At 38.8% G+C, this 15969-nt stretch overlaps 1 protein-coding gene and 1 pseudogene across 7 annotated transcripts in view; one reads left to right on the top strand and one right to left on the bottom strand.

Annotated features, from left to right (window-relative positions):
• rbm27 (RNA binding motif protein 27) overlaps nt 1-15969 on the top strand; it is a 142078-nt gene that overhangs the window by 27858 nt on the left and 98251 nt on the right. For all 7 annotated transcript variants that reach the window (XR_009446605.1, XR_007248757.2, XR_007248758.2 and 4 more), the window contains exons 5-7: nt 33-235; nt 9196-9462; nt 10483-10737. Coding sequence is in view for 2 of the 7 variants with exons in the window: in XM_048543019.2 (XP_048398976.1) it covers nt 33-235; nt 9196-9462; nt 10483-10737 (725 nt within the window). In the remaining 5 variants the exon portion in view is untranslated. The remainder of the gene's footprint in view (nt 1-32; nt 236-9195; nt 9463-10482; nt 10738-15969) is intronic.
• LOC125458578 (U6 spliceosomal RNA) lies at nt 14442-14526 on the bottom strand (annotated as a pseudogene).

Here is a 15969-nt window from a genome sequence, read left to right as displayed (position 1 = left end):
TGCAAGTGTGATGAGTTCTTTCAATTTGTCAGAACTCGTGATGAGAAAAAACGTGAAGAACGAAGACGTAGAGACTTTGAAAGATATCCTCACCCTAGAGATCTTTATCGAGAGCGGTATGACCGCCGTAGGGGCAGAAGCTATAGCCACAGTCCAACAAAGAGCGCAAGTCGAAGTCGCAGTCGCAGCCGTGACAGAACTCGAGATCTCGGGCGCAGCAACAGCACAAGTAGAGGTAAATAAGCGTGCTTTTGAAACGTAGTGTTTTTTTTCTTCAGTTCTTAATGGTGCTGCTTCTGGTTTAGCATTTTACGTTTTGTGTTATGGGTATGTGTGGGAAAGGTACAGGTCTGAGTAGTCTGTTTCCTGTCAGCATTGATACATAATCTATTGGAAAGTTGATTTTCTGCGATATGATCTGCTGAATTATGGATTTTCCTCCACTCTGACCTCATTTCAGTGCTGGACAGATCTTCATCTGGATTAGTGACAACAGCAACTTCGGTCTATTCAGCACCTTTTTTATGCAGGAAAGTGTCTAAAGGTGTTTCAAAGCAGTGAAATCAGATAAAAATTAATACAGAGCCAAAAGAGGAGGTACTGTGAAGGCTAAATAAAAACATAATTGAAGAAACGTGGTCTAAAATGGACAGACCTGAAGCTCTTTAATTGCACCAAAACCCTAACCATGTCCGTCAGTTTGTGCAAAGATCTGATGTGGACGGAAGAGCGATAGAGTGAATGATGCATTGTGATAGGATCAAATATCATTGTTCATTCAACTTTTCCATTGCCTTTTCATTTTCATAAAGGTTGAATGTCTTGCCATTGCTTTGAAGCAGTAATGAGAGTAGTTTAGATCTGGAAAATTTTACAATTAAATTGTGAAAGACAGGCTGATGAAGTGTTTAGGGTGATACATGATGATAGGTGTGCATTTTATGTCCATTTTCAAAATAGTGGCATATAGTTATTGAATTTTATGAATGTTTCTTTTATAGTCAGAGTCCTCCTAGATATGCAACCCAATATGTGTCAGAAAGCCATAAGACCATTAGCCAAAGAAGCAGAAGTAGGCCATTTAGCCCATTGATTCTGCTCAGTTGTTCATCGAGATCAGCGCTGATCTGATAATCAGCAACTCCAGTTTCCTGTCTTTTCCTAATAACCCTTGATTCCCTACTAATTTAGAAAGCTATCTGGGTCAGCCTTTGAGTGTACTCATCACCCTGTTCTTGACAGTCTCTATCGTAAAGATTTACTAAGGGAACAACTTCTTCCTCATGTTTGTCTTAAGATGTCGGTCTGAGATTATGCTGTTTGGTCTCAGACTTTTGCCACAAGAGCAAACAATCTCACTGTATCTACCCTGTCAAGTTCCCTATGGATCTTACATGTTTCAATAATATTGCCTGTCATCCTTCTGAACTCCTCAAATAAATGCCTAACCTACTCATATTTTCCTCCAAAAAGTCCCTCAGTACTACTATCAGCTGAATGTGCCTTCCCTGGACAGCCTCCAATGTCAGTATATCTCTGCTTTAGATAAGGAGCAGAAAACAGTTCAGCGTTTCAACTATATGGTCTGATAAGCACCTTGTATAGGTTTAGCAGAATCTCACTACTTCTGTACTCCACTCCCTTTTAAATAAAGGCCAGCATTCCATTTAGAGATGTAAGAACTGTAGATGCTGGAGTCAGAGATAACAGTGTGGAGCTGGAGGGACTAAGCAGGCCAGGCAGCATCAGTGGAGCCTTAAAGCCGATTTTTCAGGTTGGGACCTTTTTCAACATTCCATTTGCCTTCACTACCTGCTGAACTTAAGTGCTAGCTTTTTGTGATCTTTCAGAGATATTAAAGTATTGTAGATGCTGGAAATAGAAACAAAAACAAACAAACTTCAAAAACAAAACTCAGCTGGTCTGATAGCATCTGTGCTGAGAAAGCAGAGTTAACATTTTGGGTTCAGTGGACCCTCCTTCAGAACCGACTGAAGCTAGTTAAAGGTTGGTATATATGCTGATGATGAAGTTTGGGGAGGGAGTGATGAGTAAATCATAGATGGATATGAAGCCCAGAGAGTGACAACAACAGTTGGACAGACAAAGGAATGGGGAAAGATCAGCCTAGAGGAGTCAATAGCTGCTGGTTGAGACCATTAGTAGCTGACAGTGAGATGGTTGTGGTAGCAACCCATGTGATGACAAGGCCTGGGGTGAGGACATGAAAGAAGGGTTTGGGCCCTAAAAATTATTGAACTCTTTTCACTGGGCTGTGGGTCTCCAAGTAGAAGATGAGATGCTGTGTGCCTCCTGCAAGCAAGTGAAAGTACCTTGGAGAAGGAAGCTCAAGGACAAGCCAATTGGATCATTTCTATGACCCCTGTGAAAGACACCATTCAACTGCCTTCACAGACCTTCCCTCTGCCCATAACACCCATTTTTTTGTCTGTATATGAATGTAGGGGAAGTATTATTAGGGGGTTAGAGTTTTAACTCGTAATTAATTGTTTACCTGTCTCTAGAAGTATTTTATTGTAAAGTAATCGTAAGTGCAGACAGCTGGTCTGTGTTTTCTTTCAACCTGGGTCTAAAAGACTGGTAAATTGGGTTTTTTGTTTATTTTGTATAAAACCTTTAACTATTGTGAAGACTCCAGGAATGGTGGGGCTTCGTTTCCAGTGCACTGCTCCAGTGAGAGGTTATGCTATCCACCATGTTATATTTACCTTTTTAAAATTATTTGCAAACTCTGATTTCATTCTGGGATTTGACTTGTCTGGGGGTTAAATCAGCCCAGAACACTACAACATAATTCAATGATCAAAGCAATCATGGAATTACAAAAAGAAAGTTATTCCAGATCATTTTAATAAAATCTTCTGTCTTCTAACAGCATGGGTCGCCATATGGATATAGTTTACTTTGCTTTTTGTGAAGTTTTAAGAGCTTTGACATGGAACTTCAGTTGGAAAATGTAAATGTTCCATCGAGGGAAGGAGCAAAACTTGACCTTGTCTTGGGTAATGAGACAGGGCAAGTGACTGAATGGGAACACTTTGGGTCTGGTGATCGTAACTCTATTTGTTGTGAAATATTCATCAAAATGGATGAGCCTTCTGTTAAAAATTGAAGCTTTTAATTGGAGTAAGGCAAATTTTAATGGTATGATATAAGAACTTTCAGGAAGTTGATTTGTGTAAACTGCTTGCAGGTAAAGGGACATGTGATAAGTGGGAGGCTTTCAAAAGTATGATAACAGGAGTTCAGAGTCATAATGCTCCTCTTAGAGTGATGGGTAAGGCGGTTAGGATTGGAGAACAATGGATGATAAAAGATATTGAGGTTCTAGTTAGATAAAAAAGAATTGTATATTAGACACAAGCAGCTGGGTTCAAATGAATCTCTTGAACAGTATAAAGAGTTTAGGGGTATTCTTAAAATGGAGATCAGGAGGGCAAAGAGGGGAAGCAAGATAGCCTTGGCAAATAAGGTTGAGGATAATCCAAAGAGATTTTACAAGTACATTAAAAGGACCCCATTCTCCCTCTAGTTGCTCTCTTGCTGTTAAAGATCAATGAGGTTGTCTTTGTGTTGAAATCAGAAAATGGGAGAACTGAATATTTTGTCAGTCTCCACTGTGGAGAAAGAAGTGGAGCTTGGAAATACATATTGTTTAGAAATAGTTCACTTCACAGAAGAGAAAGTGCTGGAGGTCTTAGAAAATATAAAGGTAAATAAATCTCTTGGACCTTATTTAGTGTATCCCAGGAATTTTGTGGGAAGTTGGGGGGGAAATTGCAGGACCTTTTGCAGAAATATTTGTCATCCATAAATACGGGTGAGGTGCTGAATGACTGGCCAATGTCATGCCTTTGTTTAAGAAGTGAAATAAGGAGAAGCTTGGGAACTGTAGACCTGAGTCTGATTTCATTGGTGGATAAGTTGTTGGAAATGATTCTGAAAGATTAGATTTGTTTGCATTTGGAGAGACCAGGTCTGATTAAGCATAGTTGGCTTGGTTCTGTGTGAGGAGAATCATGTCTCACAAACTTGATTTGAATTTTTTTTGAGAAAGTAACCAAGAAGATTGAGGGCAGAGCATTAAACATTGTTTACTTGGACTTCAGTCAAACCTTTCGTAAGGTTTCCTAAGATAACATGGGATTCAGCATGAGCATGCCAGTTGGATACAATTGGCTTAATAGCAGGAGAGAGTGATGGTGGAGGGTTCTTTCCTTTTTTCTGGAGTCCTGTGACCAGCGGTGTTTCACAGGGATCTGTGCTAGGTCCACTTTTGTCGTTTGATTATATAAATGAGTTAGATGGGAATATAGAAGTTTGTAATTAAAAAGTTTCTGGATGACTCCAAAATTGGTGGAATAGTGGTTAGTGAAGAAAGTTAGCTATGATTATAAAGAAATCTTGATTAAGTGGGTCAGTGGGCTGAGGAGAGGCAGACACAGTTTAATTTGGATAAATGTGAGGTATTGCATTTGGTTAAAACAAACAAGGGCAAGACTTATACAATTTAAGGTAGGGCCTTGGTTAGTGTTGTAGAAAGAACAGAGACGTAGGGGTTCAGGTATGTAGTTGTTTGAAGTTTGTGCTACTTGTAGGGTGGTTAAGAAGGCATTTAACGCCTCGACTTCATAGTTCAGACCTTTTGAGTATGGGAGTTGAGACATTAAGTTGAGGTACACCAAGTTGGTGGGGGCTGTTCTGGAGTGTTGTATTCAGTTCTGGTCACCCTGTTATCAGAAGGATATTATTAAGTTAGAGAAGGTTCAGAAGAAATTTATTATGATGTTGCCAGGAATGGAGGGTTTGACCTCTAAGGAGAGGCTGTATAGGCTGGGACATTTTTCTTTGGAGGGTAGAAGGTTGAGGGGTTACATATGGGGGCTTATAACTAGTTTGGCTTATGTGGTAGAAGATGGGAACAAACTTTGGAGCTATGTTGCCAGGTAGTTTGAAGATGCAGTTTAATGCAGTTAGTTATGAAGTTGGGCCTAAAGATACAGTTTCATTGTTTTTGTGTATCTTTTGAGCAGGAAAATATTGATAGAGGAAAGGAATCCAACATGAAATGAAATGGTTCTCTAGCTCCTGTTGAAAATGCTTAAGTACAAATTAAGAAATAGTGTAAATTGAAAGAAATCTTAACATTGTTCAGTCTGCATCAGCAATTGATGTAAAGCAGAGCACTCTCTCAAATAGAGATCTAGAGAGTAAAATGTTTTTATGGAAATTGATTCAGCTGGAACTGTAGTTGGAAGAGAAATTTGAGGGACAATGTGTCAGAGTCTTCCAAATTATAGGGTTGTAGAACATTGAGCAATATTTAGGAGTATTTGGGAAGTTGTGTGAATTAAAGCGAGATAAATTTGGACAGATCATATGGATTATTTTGTTAAACAGATGGTTGGTTTTGGAATGATTTTAGAAAATAACGTTTTGCTGAAAAGTGGTTTGGATATCTTCCGGACAGAGTTGAACTTGTCACTGCTTAGATTGCAAGTAGGAAGACTCAGTGGATCCTGTCAGAAACTGAGAAAATCTGTACGTCTCTGCCTAATTCACCTGTGCTGGCTTTTCATGTCACATCTTGAATTCCTTACACTGAAGTGCCATTTGAATCAAGTTTATTAATTTTTCTGCCATTTATGTTAATAGTTGTACGTGCTTCACCCTGTGTGAATCATTGCATGTATGTGATCTGTGCTACCCATCAAATGCATGATAGTGACAGTCGGATTTGATTTTTTTAAAAAGTAGCTGGAAATGCGATTCATTGTACCCACTAGCTTATCCGTTATAGCTGAGTTCAGTAAAAGCATCATTTAACCTCCAAGTTAGAAGATATTGTACCTTTTTAAGGCCTACGTTTCACGGCCCCTTTCGAATGAGGTATTAAACTGAAACGACGTCTGCCCTCTTGATGCAAAAACTCCAAGCCATTATTTAAAGAGCAAGAGAGATTACCCGGTGTCCTGGCCAATATTTATTTATCCCTCAAACATTATCTCCAAAACAGGGGCATCCAATCATAACATGTACCTGTTGTAGAATTTTACACGTTCACAAATTGGCCACTTTGTCTCATACATTACTATAGCAACTACATTCAAAAGTATTTCATGGGCTGCAAAACAGTTTGGGAGGCCCTGAGGCCATGTAAAACATCAGCTAACAATTTATTATTTTGCAGCTAGTGACTTTTGAATTTTTTTAGAATTGTAAATCTTACCATCTGTACCGGACCATAGCTCTTTGGCTGCTACGTATTTCTTCACTTTATTATCTGAAATTTGTATAGTGCAATTGAAAGTCATAATTTCTGGGTTGATAGGTTAGTACCATAACCACTAAATTGCCGTACTTCAGTCATTAACCTACAGCCCTCTGCAGAGTTGTACTGTGGAGTTCATGAAACGCCAGTGATTGTAGGGGCCTTGAGAAAGGAGATCCAGACTGGTTGAAATTTTCCCAGATCTAGATGGAGTCCTTAACTAAAGTAGTTAGGCATTTTAAAAAATATTTTATTTTGAATCTCAAAACAATGCTTCTGTTTAGGCAACTGGAATCAGGTGATTTGCCTTTTTACCTTTATGGTGTAGTTGTTTTTTTAGTGCAGTATTCAACCTGCATAAAAACAAAGTACTGCTGATGCCAGTGTTCTGAAATAAAAATGCATAGTGCTGGAGAAACTCAGCAAGTCAGTCACCACCTATGGAGAGATGAAGAGTTAAATTTTGAACCCACTATGACTCTTTCAGAACTAAAAGGGACTAGAAAACAATGGTTACCACCAACTTCGCCTTTTGCGTCATGGCACCTTCCCACACAATCGTAACAAGTATCGCACCTGCCCTTTTACCACCTGCCTCCTCACTGACCAAGGCCCTGAACACATCTTCCAAGTGAGGTGATTTACCTGTCCAAATTTCAATATAATGTACTGTATTTACCGCTCACAAATAGTCTTTTCTACATTGACAAGACAAATGCAGACTGACTGCTTTGTCGAGCACCTCTGCTCTGTCACGAAGAATGACCCTGACTTTCCAGTTGATAGTTTATTTAAGACAGCAATCTTACACTCATGCTAACATTTTTGTTATAAGCCTGCTGTAGTGGTCCAGCAAAACTCAATGCAAGGCAGAGGAACAGCACCCAATTTTCTGCTTAAGCACTTTAGGATTCAACATTGAGTTCAATGACCTCAGACCATGAGCACCACCTTCTATTTTATTTATTTTATTGCTTACCCTTGTACGTGCGCGCGCTCTCTCCTTCCCTCTCTCTGACATAGATAGATACATGCACATTTGTGCACACATGGCCGCATGTTTGTATGCATTTGATCACAATAGAGCTGGCATTTTCTACAATTAACACCACTTAGGATTAGCAATTAGTCTTTATCCATATTTCTACACTACTACCCTTAACACTTTCTTCTCAAGCGCTTTGCTTTTTATTTCAACCTGTATAGCTTCCAATGCACAAAGAACAGGTAATTAAGATGCTGGTCAATGACTCATGATTGCTTTCCAAAAGTAAACAATTCCTTTAAAATATATTTTGGATGGTACACACCTACCTGTGCTAAACACAATTAGAGATGAATCGATTTGAGTATTTAACCTGAATCACACCTGTTGCCGTTTTTTTAAAATCAGAATTCTTGTTGATTGAATCCATCAGGTATTGAAGGTTGGAAATAGTTCAGACTGTCCTATTTCAAGGCACTTAATTTGGTACCTTGGGATGAAGCACCAGCAGAAAATGAACCAAGAATCTGCCTTTGAACAATCATAGAACAGTCTCTCCATAGCTGATAACCAATGTACAAGAATTAGACCTTAAGTATTGAAAAAGATCAGCTATGCCCATTTCCATTGTTAAATGTGTAAATTGGTCGCATGGTGTGCAGTGACTTGTAATGCTATCAAGAAAGTTATGCCACACTGTTTACAAGGGTATTCTTAAGGTTAAGAGACTTCGCTGCATTGCAAGAGAACAGCATGGTCCCTCTGGATTTTGGGTTATGTCCCTAGCCGTCAGTATCTCAGCTGTATATGTTATGGCTTCATAATTTCTCAACCAGAACATCAGGTGGTATGGTTCTGAAGGGATGGAAGATACCAGCCACTCTCAAAAATTTGCAGATAAAGCCCATTTTACATGGAAAAATTCTGATGTTATATATTTGTGAATGCTAGTGGGAATTCCTAGCTTTTGAAGCTAGCCAAATCATTATCTAATTGCTCTTCACTGTCTTTGGTTCTATCCTATAATTTACTCCCTATGCCATCCCCCTCCCTATTTTTTTCCTTATTAGCTGATGTTTTCCCAGCTACCGTCAGTTCTGACGATGGGTCATTGGACTTGCTGATTTTTTTGCTGTTAGACCTGCTGAGCTTTTCCAGCATATTCTGTTTTTGTTCAAGAAAAAAAATTTAAACTGGTAATTGTCAACGGATTATTTATAGATTTGAATAGTTACTATAACCCATTCTTATGAGACTGACTAAGAAATCTTGTGTTTCTCTTTACAAAATATTTTGAATAATATCAGCTTCATTTTGAAGTTTGGTGGCTGTTTTCCTATTGAAACCCAGTATTAAAGCAAATCATAACGTGGATTCTCAATGCTTAGCTGATGTACAGAACAAAGAATGTCATTGAAAAAGTGTTGGTAAGGTAATTGCTAGCTTCTTGTTTTGCCAAGAGATACAGCTAAATCCCATTGACTAATTTAATAGCGCACAAGAAGCAATTTAATGAATTACAATTTTTACAGAAGGTGATATCCTTGCCACAGCAAAGCTCGGTGAGCTGTTTTCTGTTGAAAGACAGTTGGATATGGCTCTTGGTAGTATATTCCGTGAGTTATAATACATTATGTTGCAGTCCATATAATTGCTGGATTTTAAAGAAAAAATGAATGGCACTTAGCTTTCCATAGGACTGCAAGCATAATCTAAAAGTAAGAAATCTAACAGTAAAGGGAAGTTAACGTACTGAATGAAAGGAGAGTGCTTGTTGGTTGGCAAGTGGACTTTGGTAGAAGCTTAGCTACTTATTAATTTGACAACCTCGCACATTCTCGTATTGAATCTTATTTTGAAAATTACAGCTTGCAAGCAATATTTGCTTAACTTCTTTTTCTCCCTTTCAAATGAACAGAGCAACATAAAGACAGATCCAAGTTTGAGTTGGAAAGAAATGAGGGCTCAGAGAACATTTATGTTCCAAGTTGCACATCATCGAACAGTTCAACTGAACAATATTTTTCTGGAGCACATGCTGCTCCGAGTGCAGTAACTGTGGTAGCTCCTGCCCACCATTCTGACAACACTACAGAGAGCTGGTCTAATTTCTATAACAACCACACAGGCACAAATTCCTTTGGTAGAAATGCAGCCCCAAAACGTCGATGCAGAGACTATGATGGTAAGAAATATGCACAACTTTCTTTGGCAAAAATGTTTTTGGTCAGTATTCAATTCCAACTGTTGCAATTTGAAGTTTATTGAATATTGTCAAGATATCCTGCACCAAAATCGCTATATAGCAAACTCCACATTACTATCCACAATGCAATGGTTAGGCAAATAAAGCTGTGGGGTATCCAATTCAAATTTGCCTATGAAGCTGCTCTCTAAAAAGAATGCTGAAGGGTAATATGACGAAGCTATTAGAAATTTATGAAGATTTTGATACTGTGGATACAGTGAAAATGTTTTCATTTGTGCCGAAGAACACAATGTGAGGATGTAAATGTAAGAGAGACATCAGGAAATTCAGAAGAAACTTCTTGACCCTAAGAGTGACTAGAATGTATGAGTCATTACAATGTAACATGATTAGGTGAATAGATGAAGTAGGAGGAAGAAGGACATTCATAGAATGGAATAAAAGGTTAAAATAAATTTGTAGGAACATAATTGGGAAAAGACTTGAATGAAAGATAGGCACTGGCAGAGACTGGTAAGGCCTAATGACCTGTTTAATTGAAGGATATTTATGCAATTCTCTCTAATAAAAATAGATTCAAGTCATTGTCTTTCAAGTAGAATTTAATGGGTTTTTTCTGAGATACAATTTGTTTATTCAACTTACTTTAATACTTTGAGAACGGAAAATTATTGCTGTGCCATGTCCTGCATAACACATACCTACTGAGTCAAAAGTGCAGGATACTTATTGGAAATCTTCACTAATCAGCAAATACTATAGATTCCTCAAAATATTTGTAGTATGTTGTTCATTGAAAATAAATTTGTCAGCCATTTGTGGTTATGGACCTGTGCGATGCATGTGTAACACTCCAATCAGGTGAGAGCTGAAAAAATTACTTACTCTTTCTTTTCTCAAACTGTGGAATCTGTTTGTTTTGTGCCCAACTTTGAGTGATATGTTTGAAATAATTCACAGAAAACATTTGTACTGAATTCCATGCCTTGTTTTCAGAGAAAGGTTTCTGCATGCGTGGTGATCTCTGCCTCTTTGACCATGGGAATGACCCATTAATCGTGGAAGATGTGACTCTTCCTGGAATGATTCCTTTTCCGCCGCCACCTCCAGGCTTACCTCCCCCAGGACATCAGTTGCCTCCACCGGGGCATCACTTACCTCCACCCTTAGCAGGTCTCCCTCCAAACCTGAGGTTGCCCCCATTACCGCCACCTGGACAACCTCCACCACCTGGCATCCATCCTGTATCTGGCAAGTACAGCATTATTTTTGTAAAATACTACTCGGTTAAACATATTTGATGTATTCAGTGAAGTTTAGTTAATTCTGTGTAAGCTTTTGGTTGTTCTTGAGTAGTAACTCAAGTTCATTTTTCCTTGTGGCAACTATTTAATTTTACTTCTGTGAATTAGCACTGTATTTCAGTTGTGAGATAATCGCTGAGCAGCATAGGAAATGTGAATTAAGAAACATAGATGTCCATCTGACATTCTTCCTTAGAAGCAAGGATAGCTTTTTGAGAAGATTTTGTGGCTCAGGTTGTGTATGAGATTGTAGACTTGCTCGCCGAACTGGTGTGTTTGATTGCAGACGTTTTGTCACCCTGCTAGTAACATCGTCAGTGCGCCTCCGGTGAAGCGTTGGTGGAACACCACTGGGATCCCCAATGTGAGAACTGATTGCAGAACGGTAATGCATAGGTTAGAACAGACAGCATTCCCCACTGTACAACCCAAACTCTGGGTCTGCTGTGTAGATGACACCTTCAAGATTATCAAATGCGCGAGAATAGAAGAAACCCACCGACACATTAACAACATCCTCCCCAGAATAAAATGCACAAAAGAAGAGGAGAACAGTAACTGGTTTACTTTTCTAACCATAATGGTAGAATGGGGAACTCCAGACTAGCATATACAGAAAGACCAGACATATGGACTGGATACTTAGTTACACCAGCAACCACCCCGACACCTATAAATGGAGTTGCATCATGACATTATTCAAACGAGCCACAACACAGTGCAGCAATTCAGAATTGTGCAAAGCAGAACAGGAGCCCTTGCATGGAGTTTTTAAAAGAAATGGATCCCTAAAAAGCACAATCCGCCATTACCTGTGTGACAGACCACAATAAGAAGACACAACACAGCCAGGGACACTAGCCACGCTACCGTAGACCCATCAGAGATGACCACAAGACTACTCAGATCTCTGGGTATCACGTAGCCCACAAACCAACAACCACACTGCAACAGCTACTGACGAACGTAAAGTATCCTATACCTACAACCAGTTAAACTAACATAATGTACAAAATACAGTGCTAGAAACTGTGAGAAACATTACATGGGCCGAACTGGAAAAAAATTGACAATAAGGATACACGAACACCAACTCTCCACCAATAGTCATGACTAATTCTCACTGGTTTCAATACACACTGACAAAGAAGGACATGAATTTGACTGGGACAACAAATCCACCATAGCACAAGCCAAAAAGATACATGCCAGGGAATTCATGGAAGCCTGGCAACCCAAGGGGACTCTGTCAACGAACACCTTGATCTGGACTTGATATACAAACTGAAAAACCAAACCGGAAGCGATGCCAACCACCCCAGCAAACCGAGGCGCATATATGACAAGCACCCTGCAACTACTTGGAACAAAACCCACGCTTCACCAGAAGCGCACATAATGATGCTACTTCGCAGGGTGACAAAACATCAGCAGTCAAACATTCCGGCTCGGTGAGCAAGTGTACAACCTCCAACAAGGACAGCAACATGTAGTGTTACGAATGCAGTTGTGATAAAGTTGAAAAGGCGTACAACTTAGTCATTACAGAGGAAGTTACTGGATTATTCACAAAGCAAGTCTGACATTTGGGGTGGCGCAGTGGTTAGCACTACAGCCTCACAGCACCAGGGACCCAGATTCAATTATAGCATTCTAATTCGAGCGACTGTGTGGAGTTTGCACAAATACCCCATGTCTGCATGGGTTTCCTCTGACTAGTGTGGTTTCCTCCCACAGTCCAGAGATGTGCAAGTTAGGTGGATTGACCGTGCTAAATTGCCCCATAGTGGTCAGGGATTTGCAGGCTGGGTGACTGAGCCATGGGCAATGCAAGGTTACAGGGAAAGGCTAGTGGTGGGGGGTGCTGTTTGTTTGGGTGGGATGCTCTTCGGAGGTCTGTACAGACTCAGTGGGATGAATGGGCTGCCTCCACATTGTATGGATTCTATAATTTGAGGGCTAAGCATTATAGTACTCTAACTGTGGTGCATGCCCCACATTGGTATTCTTCTGAATACTAAAGTCTTTCTGAAGATGCAGCTTTATTTAAAACATCTGTTATGGTTTTTTAACATGCTTGGTTGTTTGAAACACCCCTGAGTAATACAACCTCAAGTCATTATTACCTGTGAACTAAAATAGATTTAATGAGAGAACTGGGATTTTTTTTTGGAAATGTAAGGAAGGTACAAGAACTGAGAATACTTTGTAAGTCAGTTTGATGGTTGGCTTAACATTTCATGATGATTTGCAGTATTGTACAAAAGTTTAAAAATAAAATCAGAAAAAAAAAGTTAAATGAATATGTGAAAGCTTCTAAGCCAAAGACAACGGCTCAAATGTGTTTAGGGAGTTGTTGTATTAAATTTTCTAGCTTAGGAGCCCCCAGTAGAATCATGAGTACCTTTTAAGATTACTTTTGAAAAATATTATACACTTTTAATTGCAGTAGTAACTTGGGATTTGCATTTAATGATATGTTATCACTAAATGTCTATAACGTGCTAACATGTGATTTCCCAAGAGGTTTTTTTGCTTGAAAACTAGTCACTTCTGTATATTGCAATTGTCATCTCCTTTATTTTTGTGTGAAATAGTCATAGAGCAAAGAAAGAGGTCATTCATCCCATCTAGTCTGAAAGAACCATATGCTGTTTGGAAAAACATTCAAATTAATTTCATTCCTTAGCTTTTTCTGCATTTCTTTCCATCTGTTCAGAATTTACTTATTCCCTTCATGAAAGCTACCATCTGATCTGTTTACACCGTCCAGTTGGTTTGTGGATTCCAAACCTTCAAGCGTTTCACAAAAAAATGTATTCTCTGGTGCCTTTCATTATTTTGCCAATGACTTTAAATCTGTGCCTTCTTATTATTAAACCCTCAGCCACTGGAAATAGTTTATATTTCTTTGCTCTACTTAATTCCTTTGATTTTAGAATCTGTATCAAATTTCCTCTTAGCCTTTTGCCTTAAAAACAATCCCAGCTTTTCTGTGCTACCCATGTCAATGCAGTTCCTCATTGCTGGGACCATTCTGCTAATTTTTCTGTACCATCACACAAATTTTGACTTTTGCTTCCAATTTTCAGAGCCGCACTTTAGGAAGGATCTTGGCAACTGTGGCAGTATAAATAAAGCCAGAACTCTATACGCTTTATTGACTACTTTGTTAATTTGTCTTTCAAGACTCATTCAGAAATTCTCCCAAGTCTGTTTTTACCTCTTCCTGCCGCACCCAGCCTCTAAATGTGTACATTTATTTTCATTGCCATGTGTTTTCTTTCACTTGGAGCTGGTGTATTTGGTCACCTTCTTTGTGCCTTTTGACACAGCATGCTTGGCTATCTCCCTGGGCAGCAGCAGGCACATGGCAGTCTGAATTTCCCCATGAGCTGCACTTGTAACTGGCCAGACAGGAAGCTTCCCCTGTGATGTGCTCGGAAATATCATTGAATGCTCATGGCTTTGGAGGTGCTGGTGGTGTTGTGAATCTGCTTGATCACTTGTACTTTTACATGGCATAACTTACTTCTCTTTCTGTCTCTTACTGTTGCTTTTCACTGGCACCATCTTTGCTGCTTTCTTAGCACAAGTTGCCATGAAGGATGCTTTCTTTTCCTCAAGTGTATGGACAGTCAATTTCAGATACAGAGAATGGAACGCTTCATGAATATTCACGTCATCCTTGTGCAGTGGCCATGTTAATCTCTGTATTGTTCCAATTTTAGTCTTGTCTCTTCCTGTTACTCGCTTTCTTCAAATCGCATTTGTCACATGCACATCAGTTTCTTAAGCCTATGTCCTCATGCAGTCTGTATCTTTCTCATTCTGTGCACTCTTCCAAGTTTTTATGCAACTTGGAAATTTTGAAATTGTGCTCCATGACTAATTTGCTAATGTGTGTCAAAAGCAGGAGTGGCCCTGAAAAAACTCACTGTAACAATAACCATTTGTATCTCTTTGCCAGTTTTAGAACTACACTGTTAATACTATTCCAATGGCTTAAATTTTGCTAAATGACTATTGTGATACTTTATCATCCACCTTTGAAACTATCTGTACACATTGTTCTCATTCATCTTTTCCATTACCTCAACCAAAACTCAGGTTATTCAAGTTTGATTTACTCAGCACTGATCTATGCTGACTCTTATTATCAGTCAACATTTTGTCTAAATGGGTATTAACTTTTCTTCTGAATTATTGCTTAAAAGTGTCCTCGTCAACAATATTAAACTGCCGATAATTGTCTTTTTTTTTCTCCTTTATTTCTACTTTTGAATGTTTGTTTGATTGCTGAGATAGAAAAGTTGAATTGCCTAGCTTAAAAGATGACTCTTCAAATATTCATTATTCCTCCCTCAAGAAATGACGATACCTAAAGTTAAAAATCAGAGTTACTTCAATATGTTGCATTTGTAAAGTTACTTGGGCATGGGATGGGCAATCATTTTGAAATGACATGGTTGTGGGAAGACTGATCAAAGTAACATTTTTTAATACAAGAAAAAGTAACCATTTTAGTTGAAGTTTTATGTCTTTTTCATCACATGAAATGCCAATTATTCAGAGTGGTAACGGACCAGAATAAAAGCCAGTTGTAAGTTACAGCTAACATCAAGATTATCCATATTAAATATAGGTTATCCCAAAGTTACTGCCACTTTTGGGCCAGGGACTGTCTCGAGATCTGGTTTAACATTTTCTCTGCTCAGTTACCTTATTGACACATCTGCAGAACTCTTCATCCAATTGAAAACTGTTGAATTGGTATTGGATATTTTTACTGCTTTCAGGATCGCCATTGGCAAAGCTCCAGATGTGTTTCCTTTGTAATTTGTTTGTTGGCAGCAAACCCTGCTATTTCAGTCTGTGTGGAAAGAGACAGTATGCTGCAGAACCATTCATATGTGACTTTACATCTTCATGCAGTGGCTTACCTTGACTGAGAAGTGTTAATTACACATCTGTATTGTGCATTTTATTACTTTATTCTTGAAACCCTTTTCTGCCTTTCTATATTTGTAGTTCCTTGATATATGCTGTAGCCTTTGACAAAACATCATTCTGCTGACTTGGACGAATAGCTTCACGGTTTCTAGCCTTATGAGAACATAAAGACATTGCTTCGGTGAAGCAAAAGTAAATAAAAATTTGGGAATGTAATGAGTTTGTT

Source organism: Stegostoma tigrinum, chromosome 13 (assembly GCF_030684315.1).
Source record: "Stegostoma tigrinum isolate sSteTig4 chromosome 13, sSteTig4.hap1, whole genome shotgun sequence".
Taxonomy (NCBI): Eukaryota; Metazoa; Chordata; class Chondrichthyes; order Orectolobiformes; family Stegostomatidae; genus Stegostoma; species Stegostoma tigrinum.
This window is presented reverse-complemented; position numbering and strand designations above follow the sequence as displayed.